Source organism: Oncorhynchus keta, chromosome 35, assembly GCF_023373465.1.
Source record: "Oncorhynchus keta strain PuntledgeMale-10-30-2019 chromosome 35, Oket_V2, whole genome shotgun sequence".
Lineage (NCBI taxonomy): Eukaryota > Metazoa > Chordata > Actinopteri > Salmoniformes > Salmonidae > Oncorhynchus > Oncorhynchus keta.
In genome coordinates, this window is record NC_068455.1 from 18,230,998 (window position 1) to 18,249,166 (window position 18,169).

The 18,169-nt window shown below is 44.9% G+C and overlaps 1 protein-coding gene and 2 long non-coding RNA genes across 11 annotated transcripts in view; 1 reads left to right on the forward strand and 2 right to left on the reverse strand.

The window, feature by feature from the left end:
* Positions 1-511: 511 nt before the first annotated feature.
* LOC118368087 (actin-histidine N-methyltransferase-like) overlaps positions 512-18,169 on the reverse strand; it is a 60,349-nt gene continuing 42,691 nt past the window's right edge. For both annotated transcript variants that reach the window (XM_052496654.1, XM_052496653.1), the window contains exons 10-13: positions 14,485-14,651; positions 10,076-10,161; positions 4,298-4,458; positions 512-4,025 (exon numbers count right to left, since the gene is read on the reverse strand). In XM_052496654.1, coding sequence (XP_052352614.1) covers positions 3,348-4,025; positions 4,298-4,458; positions 10,076-10,161; positions 14,485-14,651 — 1,092 coding nt within the window. In that variant the 3' untranslated portion in view covers positions 512-3,347. The remainder of the gene's footprint in view (positions 4,026-4,297; positions 4,459-10,075; positions 10,162-14,484; positions 14,652-18,169) is intronic.
* LOC127915889 (uncharacterized) lies at positions 14,685-16,693 on the forward strand. Of its 6 annotated transcripts, XR_008092787.1 has the most exons (4): positions 14,685-15,400; positions 15,460-15,577; positions 15,654-15,827; positions 16,561-16,693. It is a non-coding gene; the product is annotated as an uncharacterized LOC127915889 (long non-coding RNA). The 6 variants fall into 6 exon arrangements; XR_008092782.1 differs by having other exon boundaries at positions 14,686-15,577; XR_008092785.1 differs by having other exon boundaries at positions 14,687-15,577; positions 15,769-15,827.
* On the reverse strand, positions 16,579-18,160 carry LOC127915888 (uncharacterized). Of its 3 annotated transcripts, none has more exons than XR_008092779.1 (3): positions 17,854-18,160; positions 17,386-17,781; positions 16,579-17,133 (listed from the first exon to the last, which is right to left on the reverse strand). It is a non-coding gene; the product is annotated as an uncharacterized LOC127915888 (long non-coding RNA). The 3 variants fall into 3 exon arrangements; XR_008092778.1 differs by lacking the exon at positions 17,854-18,160 and adding an exon at positions 17,170-17,241 and having other exon boundaries at positions 16,580-17,133; positions 17,422-17,838; XR_008092781.1 differs by lacking the exon at positions 17,854-18,160 and adding an exon at positions 17,170-17,241 and having other exon boundaries at positions 17,005-17,097; positions 17,422-17,842.

Here is an 18,169-nt window from a genome sequence, read left to right on the forward strand (position 1 = left end):
TGTATGTAAACTTCTGACTTCAACTGTAGGGGAGTTTATAATTTATGGCAAAGGATTACTTTGGAGTCACTGGTCTCAGGCCTGCTCCTGTCCCTCTCCTCCTCATTCCTCCTTCCCCCTGCTCTCCCACTACAGTAGGCTGCTGACACAGAGAGTACTAACAATAGCGGACATGTGTAGGACTGCCGCTCTCTCCACTGCCCACCCCCACGGCCATTATAATAATATATTCAAGGATTAAAGGGGTTTTATCTTGGAGCTCCAATGCATTATGAATGGGGAATTTCAAAATTTAATTGCCCCGAATTAAATGATTCAAGATAATGTTTCTTTTATAAATTTGTAATAGGGCCAGAGAAAGGGAAAATACATTAAATAAAACTTTTTCCCCCAACAAAGGAGAAGAGAGAGAGAGAAAAAGTGAGAGAAAGAGAGAGAAAGCGACATCAGAAAGGATAGTGACCTTGTGTCTCTGGAGGAGAGGATGGGCTGAAAGACAGGGGACAATGAGTGAGAAATTAGAACTTTAATCTGTTTCCATGTGGACAGTTTCATGACTGTATTCTGTCCTCCATAGTTAGTGTACATCACAACCTTCGGTATCTCTCACAGTCAGAGAAACAAGCCCTAAACTGCTGCATATCTGGATGTGCTGTAGCACAGTGTAACGACTATTGTACTTACTACATTTTTCACTGTACTTACACTGTATTTAGGGTAAGGGTTAGGGTCGGCTGACACAAATCTTATGTGGTTGACAGAATGTGAGAAGCCTTGGCTTCCGAGGGTTGAGGGGCCACAGTAGCTGTGCTCTACAGATGTCAACGAGGAGTATGCCGTTCCTCCTCTCTAAAGCCCAGGAAGCTCCGATTCAAACTCCCATTAGACAGCTCTGCATGCGTTATGTCAAAATACTTTTGTTACTCACCAAATATGGAGTGTCACTGAGCAATCATCATCATTTGAACTTCCAAAAAAAGATCTAGATCAAATGCCCAAGCAACTGAAAAAAATACAAATTTGGCGTCATTACTGCCACCCACAGGTCAGGAGTCTACAACAGCTTAATATAGTGGAGGCATGGTTTTCAGTTGCTTCTCAGGTAGCCTTCCACAAGTACATACCGGTCATAATGGGACTAAATGAAGAAATGTCTAATGGGAGTTTGAATTGTAACTTCCTGGGCGTTGGAGAAGAGGCACGTCAGACTCATCGTCAGCATCTCTAACACACAGATACTGTGGCAGGGTCGGGGATACTGCTGTACGTACATTAACAATGTTCATACATTGTACTTACAATATTAATCAAACAGTAATGAGGACACTAAAGTCCAATGTTACCACTAACTATTAATGTCAGAGGACGCACGTAGAGTACAGACGTGGGACCAGAGTACCAGTCCGTTTGTGCCATCATGCCAACTCCTTGTCAGTCATTGGTTGGACAAGGACAGCTCTGGATACACCAGGTGCTGTGAATTGCTTGGAGAGTGCGATTGATTAAAGCAGTCGGTAGATTCTCAGTAACAAGAAAAACAAAGTCTTTAGAAAAGCAGCAGGTTGATTTGACCGGTAGAGAATGGTACAAATGATGAGTGAATGAAAATACAGAAAGGAAACAGTCCATGATGCAGAAACCAACATGGTGATAGTTCAATTAAAAGTTACAAAACAAACCCCTTTTAGTTTTAAACTACACAGTAGAATAGACTCAGATCTCAGAACACTTTCACTTTGAGGTTGGTAACAGCATCAACTTATAGATAGACAAGTTATAATACGCAGCACTAGCTAACACTTTGGGAGTAAGGTTAACTTTAACTAGTGAGGTGGTAATGGTGCCCCTCATATCCACCATCCATCACATGGCTTATTCACAGGGGGAGAACGCAGACACCAATATTCTGAATTAGCTCCCTCGGCTGTCCCGACATGATAACAGATAACATGATAATATTAACAACAGCTGGTGTACTGAAGCTAAGTTTTATTTAAGCGCTTACATCTAACAACGAGAGCAAGCTAGACATCCTCATGTCTCACTGCCATTCAATGCAATAGAAAACCAACCTAGGCTTTGAAATGCAGAGCAGACTGGATGAGAGACCGCGTTATCGATGTTCTGTTTGTTTTCTTTCTGGAATGGAGAAAGAATGTGTCAAAAACACTAAGGATGTCCAACAAAACAATAATCTAACAGAAATGAGTTGAAGTCCTTTATGTGAGACACGTCTTGGAGGTCACATGACATCTCTTGCTGATGAAGAGGTTTGAATTAGTTTCCATTCTGACTGTTATGGCTTTTTCATAATAGACTATAGCATTAGTGATATTCTTCATCCAAGCCGCAACGCATCCTCAGGTGATTAAACTGCAACTTGGAGAGCGGAGGTACATTCATAATAAAGTTTAACATTTTAAACATTGTAATTATTTAACGTTTTCAAAAACGACCCAAAACACCTTCTTTTAGTCATCTAATTTCGCTCAATAAACGCACTTATTATCCTTAAATTTTCCATCACATTTCAAAATTGTACATTATTCTCCGAGTAGAGAAATAAAATGCTGATTGCTCCCAGAACAAGAGCACAGGACATATCCGCGATTTTGTGTCAAAAGTTTCCTTCAGTTGTATTTTAAATGCTATTGAGTGAAACCAGGAAGTGTAACGTGAGAAAGAGGGGCAGCGATGGTCTCAAACAATGAACAACAAAGAGCCGAATACACCACTGAAGAAAATTGTCAAGTGAAATTATAGCAGCCGTATATGGAGATAAACCACAGTAATAAACTGACTGAGGAGTGAGGGGTAAAGCTGTTAGGATAAGATTTGGCTTGCTGGAGATAACATTAAACTAAATTCAATCTGCTCTTTCTTTCTGTTCACCCTACAGTAGTGGAACTGAAACCAGCGCTGCCATTGTTACTAACTACCATTGTCTCACAGCTTGTGTGTCAATAATCTCAAGGTAAACCAGTGAAGCACTGTAAAAGAAAAAAACAAAGCCAGTTGTTCATAAAACATTAGAAATGTTTACTGCTCAGATAAAAGGGAAAGGGGAGGGACATTGACTGGCACTGTGCAGTCTGCGGCGGTACGGAGGTAAAACTAACAAAGCAGTGGAAGGAGGGATGAACCAACCAACAGTGTTCAGTTTTTTAAATCTGAATTCTTCATTAATTCTCCTTTATTTCTGTGAGTCACTTAAGAGAGACAACACTGACTGGCTGACTGACTGACTGACTGACTGACTGACTGACTGGCTGACTGGCTGACTGGCTGACTGACTGGCTGGCACTGCTCTTCTTCTGCAATAAGGCCTAGCTAGATGATGATTACACCTATACACTGTTCACATTGGGCACGTCTCCAGTTCGTTCTGCACTCAGGTCCACGTCCACTTCCTGTGAGAGAGAAGCAGTAGCCTTGTCTCCTCCGTTCTCCGTTTGGCCTTCTTGTTCCCGGGTGGTAGCTGGGTCAGCAGCGTCTGGCGTGGTGAACTTAGCAACCATACCATCCTCCTCCTGGGCAGGGCTAGCACTTTGGCCAGCGTCCAAGGAGGTTAAGCTAACTTTTTTGCTAGCCTCCTGATTCAGGCTAGCGTCCACACCAACCTCCAGGACTGGGCTAGCGTCCGTACCATTCCCGTTGACTACCACCTTCCCACCATCCCCGTTGACTATGAGGGAGGCTAGTTCCCTGGCTGCATCCCCTTGTCCCAGCTGCTGTACCTGGGCTAACACCCGTTCCACCGCTGCCTGGTCGTCGTCCTCCTCCTGAAGTTTCCTCAATATGAGAGGCAGCTTGGTGTCGGCCTCTGCGTTCTCCAGAAGGGAGATGTCGCTCTCCTCATAGCGGGGCAGCGGAGCTCCCTCCTCCTGCTGCTGCTGGAAGTGCAGGCGCCTGGCCTTGCCGCTGGCCACAACCTTCTCCAGAATCTGCTTCTCGGCCAGGCGTAGCTGGATGGCCACACGGGAGTGGAAGGAGAGGTCAGGATTCTCCAACACACACTGGTCATCCTGGAGGACGGAGGGAGGTGGGGAGACATTGGGCAGAGAGGAAGGGAGTGAGGTAGAGGGGAAGAGCAGACACACACACACACAGACAGACAGAGACAGCGGGGGGAAAGCAGAGAGAGAAAGGGACAACATACAGAAGGCAGAGGAAGAGTTTGTTAACTTATCAGGTGGAGAATGGGTCCTGTTGAAATATACTACTTTATACAACACTGATACAGAGTAGACACGCTGACCCAAAACAACACAGTGAGGTGGGTGAAATCTTCACTGACTTGGGAGCTGGTCTTGTAGGTCTGGAGCAGCAGGGCAGCCCTGGTCTCCAGGAATGTCCAAAGTTTCATCTCATTGTCCCAGCTTACTGGGAACTCCGTGTTACCTAGTGTGAAAACCTTATTGATGGCATGTTCACCTACCAGGTAGTCCTTCAGCTCCTCTGTGGAGAGAAACAGTTAAATGGCAGTGAACCAGAATGGCAGGACCAATATGATTACAGAGGGAAAACACAAGTACACAATTCAGGTCTATTCATCCTAGGGACAGATTTTTATAGCTAAACAGGTACACATATTTGTAAAGATGTCCATTTAGTTTGTTGACATTCATTTAAAAGAATATCAGACTAAGGTTAAGATAAGGGACTGTTATTCTACAGGTTGACTGGTAGCCAACTGCTGTTTTCCAGATCTTTCTTTTGATTGGCGATATTATGTAAGGCTCAATTACGCTGGAGGAGGAGACATGAAAGGAGAGGACATAAAAGGAGGGGAGGGTGAGAAGGAGGGGAGGGTGAAAAGGAGGGGAGGGTGAAAAGGAGGGGAGGGTGAAAAGGAGGGAGGGTGAAAAGGAGGGAGGGTGAAAAGGAGGGGATGGTGAAAAGGAGAGGAGGGTGAAAAGGAGAGGAGGATGAAAAGGAGGGGATGATGAAAAGGAGGGGAGGATGAAAAGGAGGGGATGATGAAAAGGAGGGGAGGATGAAAAGGAGGGGATGATGAAAAGGAGGGGAGGGTGAAAAGGAGAGGAGGATGAAAAGGAGGGGATGGTGAAAAGGAGAGGAGGGTGAAAAGGAGAGGAGGATGAAAAGGAGAGGAGGATGAAAAGGAGAGGAGGGTGAAAAGGAGAGGAGGGTGAAAAGGAGGGGAGGATGAAAGGAGGGTACATGAAAGGAGGGGAGGATGAAAGGAGGGGACATGAAAGGAGGGGAGGGTGAAAGGAGGGGAGGATGAAAGGAGGGGACATGAAAGGAGGGGAGGATGAAAAGGAGGGGACATGAAAGGAGGGGAGGGTGAAAGGAGGGGAGGATGAAAGGAGGGGAGGATGAAAGGAGGGGAGGGTGAAAGGAGGGGAGGGTGAAAGGAGGGGAGGATGAAAAGGAGGGGAGGATGAAAGGAGGGGAGGGTGAAAGGAGGGGAGGGTGAAAGGAGGGGAGGATGAAAAGGAGGGGAGGATGAAAAGGAGGGGACATGAAAGGAGGGGAGGATGAAAGGAGGGGAGGGTGAAAGGAGGGGATGAAAAGGATGAAAAGGAGGGGAGGATGAAAGGAGGGGAGATGAAAGGAGGGGAGGGTGAAAGGAGGGGAGGGTGAAAGGAGGGGAGGATGAAAAGGAGGGGACATGAAAGGAGGGGAGGATGAAAGGAGGGGAGGGTGAAAGGAGGGGAGGATGAAAAGGAGGGGACATGAAAGGAGGGGAGGATGAAAGGAGGGGAGGGTGAAAGGAGGGGAGGGTGAAAGGAGGGGAGGATGAAAGGAGGGGAGGATGAAAGGAGGGGAGGGTGAAAGGAGGGGAGGGTGAAAGGAGGGGAGGAGGAAAAGGAGGGGAGGGTGGAAAGGAGGGGAGGATGAAAGGAGGGGAGGATGAAAGGAGGGGAGGGTGAAAGGAGGGGAGGGTGAAAGGAGGGGAGGGTGAAAGGAGGGGAGGGTGAAAGGAGGGGAGGATGAAAGGAGGGGAGGGTGGAAAAGGAGGGGAGGGTGAAAAGGAGGGAGGGTGAAAGGAGGAGAGGGTGAAAGGAGGAGAGGGTGAAAGGAGGGGAGGGTGAAAGGAGGGGAGGGTGAAAGGAGGGGAGGGTGAAAGGAGGGGAGGGTGAAAGGAGGGGAGGGTGAAAAGGAGGGGAGGGTGAAAGGAGGGGAGGGTGAAAAGGAAAGTATATTTGAGTAATTACATTTACTTTTGATACCAAAGTATATTTGAAACCAAATAGTTTTAGACTTTTACTTAAGTAGTATTTTACTGGGTGACTTTCACTTGAGTCACTTTCTATTAAGGTATTTTTACTCAAGTATGATGGGGGGGAACTTTTTCCACCACTGCTCATCTCTGTACCCCACACATACAGATAATTGTAAGGTCCCTCAGGCCGAGCAGTGAATTTCAAAAAAAGATTAAACCAAAGGTTTTCCAATGGCTCGCAAAGAAGGGCACCTATTGGTAGATGAGTAGAAATCAAATAAAACAAGGCCAAATATACAATGTAGTTGCTTACCAAAACATTGAATGTTCAAGTGGCTTAGTTACAGTTTGGACTTAAAATAATTTTGAAAATTCTATGGCAAGACTTGAAAATGGATGTCTAACAATGACTAACAACCAACTTGACAGAGCTTGAAGAATAAAAAAATGAATGTGCAAATATTGTACAATCCAGGTGTGCAAAAGCTCTTTCAGACTCTGTAATCGCTGCCAAAAGGTGATTTTAACACATATTGACTCAGGGGGTTGAGTAGTTATCTAATCAAGATAGTGTTGTATTTTTCATAAATGATTTACAAACGTTAGAATTTTTCATCCACTTTCACAGAGTATTTTGTGTAGATCGTTGACACAAAAATAAATAAATAGAAATTTTTTTAAAATCGACCAAGTCGTCGTCTGTTCTTTCGTCCAATCGATTGGTCAATTTAAATAAAATAAAAATATTATTCAATATGTTGACACGTGTGTTTTAATCAAATCAACTATATTCACTGAGCTTGTCTGATGCTTTAAGCACACTGATTGATTAAATAATTAAGACACACAAATAACTACAGGTAGTCCGACCAGCAATTGATTTGATTGTGCCGGGCTCAGACTTGCTGCGCTGTGTTAAAAAAGACAGCGAGTGACTGTGACTAGAACCCGTTGTCTCTCTCTCCCCCCTGCTGTAGCGACCACCACAGAACATCAAAGTGTTTATCGAGCTGTCCATGTTGCTGAAACTGCAAGATAATTACAGCTATTTCTGACTGAAAAGTTCTGTTACCGAAATCCCCAATTTGTTTAGGAAAAACTTTCCATATTCCCTCAATCCTTGCTCTCTTTCCGTGACACAAGTATGCATCTCATGCACGTGACCAAAGACCTAATGGCACGGGACTAGTATTCCTACAGATCGTTGATCGTTGGTTGTGTTATTATTACTCCAGAACGTCCATTATTCAGGATGACGAGTTGGGCGGGATAGTTTTTTCCCTAAACTAATTGTTTTTCTAATAAATTGACAGTTATGACGAAAGCCTGGAGGTTTTATTATAGGGGTCAAGATGCTGTATTTCCACATGTCCAGGTGACAGGGCCACACTGATAACTCCAGCTTGGATCCCAAGTTTCTAAACCATACCAAACCAGCTTTCCTATAGTGTCACCATATTACTGGAATTGAGGAAGTGTGATCATAATCATTAGGATATTATAGCGATCTGTAGTACGTCCTAAATGCCCCCCAGTCTTCAGATGTGAGCTAAACAGTGCAATTGCACTTGAGATGCCTTTTAAAGTGAACTCATCATTTCCAAACGTTTAGGGCAGTTGAATGCTGCTCTGCGATCTATTAACAGCAAGGGTTGCATTAAATAGACTGAGTTTGCTTTAGCCTGCCTGGAGTACCAGGACTTTTCCCATTAACTTCTTACGGCTGCAGGGGCAGTATTGAATAGCTTGGATGAAAAGGTTCCCAGAGGAAACTGCCTGCTCCTCAGTCCCAGTTGCTAATATATGCATATTATTATTAGTATTGGATAGAAAAACACTCTGAAGTTTCTAAAACTGTTTGAATGAAGTCTGTGAGTATAACAGAAGTCGTATGGCAGGCAAAAACCTGAGAAAAAAATCCAACCAGGAAGTGGGAAATCTGAGGTTTGTAGGTTTTCAACTCATCGCCTTTCGAATACACAGTGGGATATGGGTCATTTTGCACTTCCTAAGGCTTCCACTAGATGTCAACAGTCACTAGATGTCAACAGTTAGAACCTTGTCTGATGCTTCTACTGGGAAGGAGGGGCGATTGAGAGCTTTTTGAGTAAGGTCTACCATGACCTGAACATGCGCTGACCATGAGCGTTCATGTGAGCGCGAGCTCTGTTCTATCCCACTTCTGAAGACAAAAGGAATTCTCCAGTTGGAACATTATTGAAGATTTATGTTAAAAACATCCTAAAGATTGATTCAATACACTGTTTGACATGTTTCTACTGACTGTTACGGAACTTTTTGACATTTCGTCTGCTTTTAGTGAACGCGCTTTGTGACTTTGGATTTGTTTACCAAACGCGCTAACAAAAGTAGCTATTTGGGCATAAATGATGGACATTACCGAACAAATCAAACATTTATTGTGGAACTGGGATTCCTGGGAGTGCATTCTGATGAAGATCATCAAAGGTAAGTGAATATTTATAATGTTATTTCTGACTTCTATTGACTGCACAATATGGCGGATATATTTTTGTCTTGATTGGGCTAAGTGCAGACCTCAGATTATTGCATGGTTTGCTTTTTCCGTTAAGCTTTTTGAAATCTGACACAGCGGTTGTATTAAGGAGAACTGGATCTAAAATTCCATGTATAACATTTACATTTACATTTAAGTAATTTAGCAGACGCTCTTATCCAGAGCGACTTACACTTGATCTTTGATCAACGTTTATTATGAGTATTTCTGGAAATTGACATGGCTCTCTGCATAATCACCGGATGTTTTTGGAACTACTGAACATAATTATACTGAGATTTTTTTATATAAATATGAACTTTACTGAACAAAACATACATGTATTGTGTAACATGAAGTCCTATGAGTGTCATCTGATGAAGATCATCAAAGGTTAGTGATTCATTTTACATCTATTTGTGCTTTTTGTAACTCCTGTCTTTGGCTGGTAAAATGGCTGTGTTTTTCTGTGATTTGGAGGTGACCAAACATAATCGTTTGTGGTGCTTTTGCTGTAAAGCCTTTTTGAAATTGGACACTGTGGTGGGATTAACAACAAGATTACCTTTAAAATGGTATAACGTAGTTGTATGTTTGAGGAATTTTAATTATGAGATTTCTGTTGTTTGAATTTGGCGCCCTGCACTTTCACTGGCTGTTGTCATACCGATCCCGTTAACGGAATTGTATTTGAATCCTGGTCTGCCCAGCTTCTAGCCGGAGGACGCTAGCCTGGCAGTGAGATTTATGTCACCAGTCACTAGGTGTTTCAACATGTGAATGAATATTTTTCAGACCCTCTGAATGTGGATAACTCCCAATTCACAACTGGTGTCCTGCCTTGTTTGTTTGGGCTCACTGAGTGTGTGCATGTATGGGTGTGTATGTATGTATGTGTGTGTGTGTGTGTGTGTGTGTGTGTGTGTGTGTGTGTGTGAGAGACAGACAGGCAGGCAGACACTTATAGGCAGGCAGGCAGGCAGGCAGACACTTATAGGCAGGCAGGCAGGCAGGCAGACACTTATAGGCAGGCAGGCAGGCAGGCAGACACTTATAGGCAGGCAGGCAGGCAGGCAGGCAGGCAGGCAGGCAGGCAGGCAGGCAGGCAGGCAGACAGGCAGACAGGCAGGCAGACAGGCAGACAGGCAGACACATAGGCAGACAGGCAGACACATAGGCAGACAGGCAGACAGGCAGACACATAGGCAGACACATAGACAGACAGGCAGACACATAGACAGACAGGCAGACACATAGACAGACAGACAGACAGACAGACAGACAGACAGACAGGCAGGCAGGCAGGCAGGCAGGCAGGCAGGCAGGCAGACAGGCAGACAGGCAGACAGACAGGGTGTGTGTCTTACCCTCAGTCATACAGAAGACTCTGAGGAAGGCTAGTAGCTGGGCAGAGATTGGAGGATCGCTACAGTGCAGGGCAAAGACACTGGACCTGATGAGGGGGGAGAGAGAGGCAAAGAGGGCAAGAGAAAGAGTAAAAAGAAACATCACAGTACAGACACAACAACTTCTCCAATTCACATTACCCTTTGCACACACAGATATGACCTCATAAAGCTAGACCAGTAGACCCCACAGGAACTTGTAGCCCCAACCGAAAAACCTTCCACAACGAATCCCTGTATGACGTGAACCATCTAAAAACCCTGATCAGTGGCTTGGTAGGTACAGTAGATCTTAATGGTGGCCAGTGGCCCACTCACGTTTAGCATGGAGGCCGAACCCCTGATGCAATTTTAATAGCCACTCAATCAAACTGAATTACAAGCAAGAGAGAGTGAATGAGCAAGAGACAGAGAGACCACTACACCACAGGTGACCAGGCTGGTGAGCCGGTGTGGGTGCTGGCTTCTGTTCCAGCCAAGCAGAATTGTTTTTGGGGCTTTGGTCATTTGAAATCTATCCAGAATAAACATAGCATCATTGTCTCAGAATAAGTCTCTATACCATGAGAGAACCTTTCCATCCTCCCCTTGACATTTCCATCAACAGGAAGCTTAATCATTTTATCATGACATTAATATCATGCAGCCCTCCCCCTCTGTCATTTTAAACGCTTTTTAATCTCTTATTGACGGGGCATTCTGGAAATTAGATTAGAAAGCCATTGTTGAACTGAAATTGGTACTTAATGCAGGTATAACCAAGGATGTGATATTTTCCAAATCACATACTATTTGTCTGATGATTTAGGCATATGTACTTTGGCTGGTGCCCTCATCGATTGTGTTTCCGCTTATAAATATCTGGGCATCTGAATGGATAAAAAGCTATCGTTTAAAAAGCATGTTGAGCAGTTAAGAAATGAAGAATTCAAATAGGCTTCTTCTATAGGAACAGGTCTGGTCTTCATTAAAGAGCAGAAACCTAAATCCTTCTGGTTAATGACCATGGCGATATGGTCTATATGAATGCAGCTGCCACTGTACTGAAGCCATTGGATGAACTGTATCATAGTGCATTGTGCTTTATTACGGGAGATGTTTCAGTAGACATCGTAGCATTTTGTATCAGAAAGTAGGCCGGCCCTCTTTGAAGTCTCATAGATCGTTGCAATGTGCCTAGAAAGCCTTCTTGCATAAACTTCCTCCATACCTAACTTCAAACCTAACCTTCAGACGTATAAGTTACCAGACCCCGACTCAATCTCCACCAAGTTAGATAAATATGCTTTAAGTTTCTTAGCACCTCTCATGTGGCATGAGTTGGTACATCTAGGCCGATTCAGGCAGAGGGCCTTTTAACTGAAGAATCTGTGACTCATATGATTGTGTTTTGCTTTTCGTGTATAGCATAATTGTTGTGTGTATACAGTAGATATGTATAGTATAATTGTTGTGTATATACAGTCGATATGTATCATATAATTGGTGTGTATACAGTAGATATGTATAGTATAATTGGTGTGTGTATAGTATAATTGTTGTGTATATACAGTAGATATGTATACTGTAATTGATGTGTATATACAGTAGATATGTATAGTATAATTGTTGTGTATATACAGTAAATATGTATAGTATAATTGATGTGTATATAGTATAATTGTTGTGTATATACAGTCGATATGTATCATATAATTGGTGTGTATACAGTAGATATGTATAGTATAATTGGTGTGTGTATAGTATAATTGTTGTGTATATACAGTAGATATGTATACTGTAATTGATGTGTATATACAGTAGATATGTATAGTATAATTGTTGTGTATATACAGTAAATATGTATAGTATAATTGATGTGTATATACCGTAGATATGTATAGTATAATTGTTGTGTATATTCAGTAAATATGTATAGTATAATTGATGTGTATATAGTATAATTGTTGTGTATATACAGTCGATATGTATCATATAATTGGTGTGTATACAGTAGATATGTATAGTGTAATTGGTGTGTGTATAGTATAATTGTTGTGTATATACAGTAGATATGTATACTGTAATTGCTGTGTATATCCAGTAGATATGTATAGTATAATTGGTGTGTATATACAGTAGATATGTATAGTATAATTGGTGTATATACAGTAGAAATGTATACTATAATTGATGTGTATATACAGTAGATACAGTGGGGCAAAAAAGTATTTAGTCAGCCACCAATTGTGCAAGTTCTCCCACTTAAAAAGATGAGAGGCCTGTAGTTTTCATCATAGGTACACTTCAACTATGACAGACAAAATGAGAGAAAAAAATCCAGAAAATCACATTGTAGAATTTTTTATGAATTTATTTGCAAATTATGGTGGAAAATAAGTATTTGGTCACCTACAAACAAGCAAGATTTCTGGTTCTCACAGACCTGTAACTTCTTCTTTAAGAGGATCCTCTGTCCCCCACTCGTTACCTGTATTACTGGCACCTGTTTGAACTTGTTATCAGTATAAAAGACACCTGTCCACAACCTCAAACAGTCACACTCCAAACTCCACTATGGCCAAGACCAAAGAGCTGTCAAAGGACACCAGAAACAAAATTGTAGACCTGCACCAAGCTGGGAAGACTGAATCTGCAATAGGTAAGCAGCTTGGTTTGAAGAAATCAACTGTGGGAGCAATTATTAGGAAATGGAAGACATACAAGACCACTGATAACCTCTCCCGATCTGGGGCTCCACGCAAGATCTCACCCCGTGGGGTTAAAATGATCACAAGAATGGTGAGCAAAAATCCCAGAACCACACGGGGGGATCTAGTGAATGACCTGCAGAGAGCTGGGACCAAAGTAACAAAGCCTACCATCAGTAACACACTACGCTGCCAGGAACTCAAATCCTGCAGTGCCAGACGTGTCCCCCTGCTTAAGCCAGTACATGTCCAGGCCCATCAGAAGTTTGCTAGAGAGCATTTGGATGATCCAGAAGAAGATTGGGAGAATGTCATATGAAACCAAAATAGAACTTTTTGGTAAAAACTCAACTTGTCGTGTTTGGAGGACAAAGAATGCTGAGTTGCATCCAAAGAACACCATACCTACTGTGAAGCATAGGGGTGGAAACATCATGCTTTGGGGCTGTTTTTCTGCAAAGGGACCAGGACGACTGATCCCCGTGTAAAGGAAAGAATGAATGGGGCCATGTGAGATTTTGAGTGAAAACCTTCTTCCATCAGCAAGAGAATTGAAGATGAAATGTGGCTGGGTCTTTCAGCATGACAATGATCCCAAACACACCGCCCGGGCAACGAAGGAGTGGCTTCGTAAGAAGCATTTCAAGGTCCTGGAGTGGCCTAGCCAGTCCCCAGATCTCAACCCCATAGAAAATCTGTGGAAGGAGTTGAAAGTCCGTGTTGCCCAGCAACAGCCCCAAAACATCACTGCTCTAGAGGAGATCTGCATGGAGGAATGGGCCAAAATACCAGCAACAGTGTGTGATAACCTTGTGAAGACTTACAGAAAACATTTGACCTCTGTCATTGCCAACAAAGGGTATTTAACAAAGTATTGAGATAAACTTTTGTTATTGACCAAATACTTATTTTCCACCATAATTTGCAAATAAATTCATTAAAAATCTACAATCTACAATGTGATTTTCTGGATTTTTTCCCCTCATTTTTTCTGTCATAGTTGAAATGTACCTATGATGAAAATTACAGGCCTCTCATCTTTTTAAGTGGGAGAACTTGCACAATTGGTGGCTGACTAAATACTTTTTTGCCCCACTGTATGTATCGTATAATTGATGTGTTTATACAGTAGATATGTATAGTATAATTGGTGTTTATTGATGTGTTCATGCAGGTGGTATGAGCAGGACTCCCTGCTTCAATAAAGGTTGAATAAAAATAAGATCTATGAAGAAGACGGATGAAAGGAGTTGTGAGCCACATCGGGCTCTGGTCAAATGTAGTGCACTATAAAGGAATAGGCTGTGGTTTGAGACACAGCCTTAGTCTCCCAGTGTAGCCTTTGTTTTAATAGTAAACTCTCCTCTCCTGGATCCACTAGCTCTGGGTAATGTAATAGTAATGCTGCTAGACTAGAGCGGGCCTCAGTAATGTGTTTGCAGTGTAATAATATCGGCCATGTCCTGCCAATTGTCACATTGATCAATTCACTGAAATGCAGGAAAATATTGCCTTCCTGAAATTACCTCCATCTCTGACATAATTGAGAGATACCATCTATTTCTCTCTCTACCCCTCTCCCAGTTTCCCTCCCTACCACTTTCCCCCCCCTCCCTACCACTTTCCCCCCCTCCCTACTTATGAGGGGATTCCTGTGTGTATGCGTGTGTCTCTACTTACGAGGGGATGCCAGCGCGGGCCAGCACCTCCGCCTTCATGGCGTACAGCCGTTCACTCTTGGACACCCCCAGTTTGATCTTGACTCTGTCATGGGCATTCTCCTGGAAGAAGAAGCCGTTGTGGATCACAAACTCAGCGTTGGATCGCGTCCCGTAGAAGATGTAGATCTGAGGACAGAGAAGAGAACAGCCACTCAACATAAAAGGGATAGTTCAGTATTTTACAACTTAAAATCTTAGCTGCTTCCTCCCCCTGCTGAAAGTATATGGGCCAGGAGTAACTGTTATGCATGGTGTGGCTTTCTTCAAACTTCACTAGATAGCTGAACTTCCCCTTTATCATCTGACTCCAACTCAACCTCTAAAAGGTTAATGTACATCGGTATGGGTTGGTTCTGCAATGTGGTGAACATTACACCTCTTATTCCCTCTACCATTTTCCCTCATAACCATGATATCATGTCTGATCTAGTGGAAGCTTCACAGGAGCACAGAGAATCCCCACACCACACCCGTATGGCTCCAACATATTACATCCACATTTACAGATAGCAGAAGGGAACAGGTGAGAGGGAAAGCTGGAGAGAGAGGTAGGGGCAGGGGACAGATAGCAGAAGGGAACAGGTGAGAGGGAAAGCTAGAGAGAGGTAGGGGCAGGGGACAGATAGCAGAAGGGAACAGGTGAGAGGGAAAGCTGGAGAGAGAGGTAGGGGCAGGGGACAGATAGCAGAAGGGAACAGGTGAGAGGGAAAGCTGGAGAGAGGGGTAGGGGCAGGGGACAGATAGCAGAAGGGAACAGGTGAGAGGGAAAGCTGGAGAGAGAGGTAGGGGCAGGGGACAGATAGCAGAAGGGAACAGGTGAGAGGGAAAGCTGGAGAGAGAGGTAGGGGCAGGGGACAGATAGCAGAAGGGAACAGGTGAGAGGGAAAGCTGGAGAGAGGGGTAGGGGCAGGGGACAGATAGCAGAAGGGAACAGGTGAGAGGGAAAGCTGGAGAGAGAGGTAGGGGCAGGGGACAGATAGCAGAAGGGAACAGGTGAGAGGGAAAGCTGGAGAGAGAGGTAGGGGCAGGGGACAGATAGGAGGAGGGAACAGGTGAGAGGAGGAGGGAACAGGTGAGAGGGAAAGCTGGAGAGAGGGGTCGGGGCAGGGGACAGATAGGAGGGAACAGGTGAGAGGGAAAGCTGGAGAGAGGGGTAGGGGCAGGGGACAGATAGCAGAAGGGAACAGGTGAGAGGGAAAGCTGGAGAGAGAGGTAGGGGCAGGGGACAGATAGGAGGGAACAGGTGAGAGGGAAAGCTGGAGAGAGGGGTAGGGGCAGGGGACAGATAGGAGGAGGGAACAGGTGAGAGGGAAAGCTGGAGAAGGGGTGGGGCAGGGGACAGATAGGAGGGAACAGGTGAGAGGAAAGCTGGAGATAGGGGCAGGGGACAGATAGGAGGGAACAGGTGAGAGGGAAAGCTGGAGAGAGTAGGGGCAGGGGACAGATAGGAGGAGGGAACAGGTGAGAGGGAAAGCTGGAGGGGGGTCGGGGCAGGGGACAGATAGGAGGAGGGAACAGGTGAGAGGGAAAGCTGGAGAGAGGGGTCGGGGCAGGGGACAGATAGGAGGGAAGAGGTGAGAGGGAAAGCTGGAGAGAGGGGTAGGGGCAGGGGACAGATAGGAGGGAACAGGTGAGAGGGAAAGCTGGAGAGAGGGGTAGGGGCAGGGGACAGATAGGAGGAGGGAACAGGTGAGAGGGAAAGCTGGAGAGAGAGGGGTAGGGGCAGGGGACAGATAGGAGGAGGGAACAGGTGAGAGGGAAAGCTGGAGAGAGGGGTCGGGGCAGGGGACAGATAGGAGGGAACAGGTGAGAGGGAAAGCTGGAGAGAGGGGTCGGGGCAGGGGACAGATAGGAGGGAACAGGTGAGAGGGAAAGCTGGAGAGAGGGGTCGGGGCAGGGGACAGATAGGAGGGAACAGGTGAGAGGGAAAGCTGGAGAGAGGGGTAGGGGCAGGGGACAGATAGGAGGAGGGAACAGGTGAGAGGGAAAGCTGGAGAGAGAGGGGTAGGGGCAGGGGACAGATAGGAGGGAACAGGTGAGAGGGAAAGCTGGAGAGAGGGGTCGGGGCAGGGGACAGATAGGAGGAGGAGTGATAAAGCTTAGTAGGTAAATGTAGCTTAGTGGTTTGTGTCTCTGTGAGCTCAGGCCGAGTCTGCATCTCAAATGCCTTTTCCCTATGGTAGTGCACTACTTTTGACCAGGGCCTGTAGACCTGTAGAGCACCATATATGGAACAGGGTGCTATTTGGGACACACGCTCTGTGAGCTCAGGGCACTTTGGGCAGATGGTAATATCTGCCAGAGGAATCATGGGATCAAGCTCTTCATTCCCCATCACCCTACCCCCTGCGGTCTCTCTGAATCTTATCAAATAATTCCCATTCTAAAGAGAAAAAGGTGGACTTCCATACTGTAGGGAGGGGGAGCACCAGAGGGTGAGAGAGAGGAGTGGGAGAAAGAAGAGGGAGCAATAGAGGTTGGTTGTGTCGTGATTCTCCAGCCTTCTCCCAAAGTATGGATTTAACAACTGCGGAAACTCCCTCCAGCCAATGCTTACACCAATTCTTCAGACCTCCCTCCAGCCAATGCTTACACCAATTCTTCAAACCTCCCTCCAGGCAATGCTTACACCAATTCTTCAAACCTCCCTCCAGCCAATGCTTACACCAATTCTTCAAACCTCCCTCCAGCCAATGCTTACACCAATTATTCAAACCTCCCTCCAGGCAATGCTTACACCAATTCTTCAAACCTCCCTCCAGGCAATGCTTACACCAATTCTTCAAACCTCCCTCCAGGCAATGCTTACACCAATTCTTCAAACCTCCCTCCAGGCAATGCTTACACCAATTCTTCAAACCTCCCTCCAGCCAATGCTTACACCAATTCTTCAAACCTCCCTCCAGCCAATGCTTACACCAATTATTCAAACCTCCCTCCAGCTAATGCTTACACCAATTATTCGAACCTCCCTCCAGGCAATGCTTACACCAATCCTTCAAACCTCCCTCCAGGCAATGCTTACACCAATTCTTCAAACCTCCCTCCAGGCAATGCTTACACCAATTATTCAAACCTCCCTCCAGCCAATGCTTACACCAATTCTTCAAACCTCCCTCCAGCCAATGCTTACACCAATTATTCAAACCTCCCTCCAGGCAATGCTTACACCAATTCTTCAAACCTCCCTCCAGCCAATGCTTACACCAATTCTTCAAACCTCCCTCCAGGCAATGCTTACACCAATTATTCAAACCTCCCTCCAGGCAATGCTTACACCAATTCTTCAAACCTCCCTCCAGGCAATGCTTATACCAATTATTCAAACCTCCCTCCAGCCAATGCTTACACCAATTATTCAAACCTCCCTCCAGGTAATGCTTACACCAATTATTCAAACCTCCCTCCAGGCAATGCTTACACCAATTCTTCAAACCTCCCTCCAGGCAATGCTTACACCAATCCTATGCTTTTAAATCCATGACATGGAGTGTGGAAGTGCATACTTCTGTAAAAGCAGCCAGTGAGTAAGTGACAGGGAGGGAGTGAAACAATAACACACTGCTTTAGAGCAGAGGGTTGGACCGTTAAGCCTGGCTAGGTCCAGCTGACTCACACCCAGCTCTGGCATGGCGTGGTCCTTC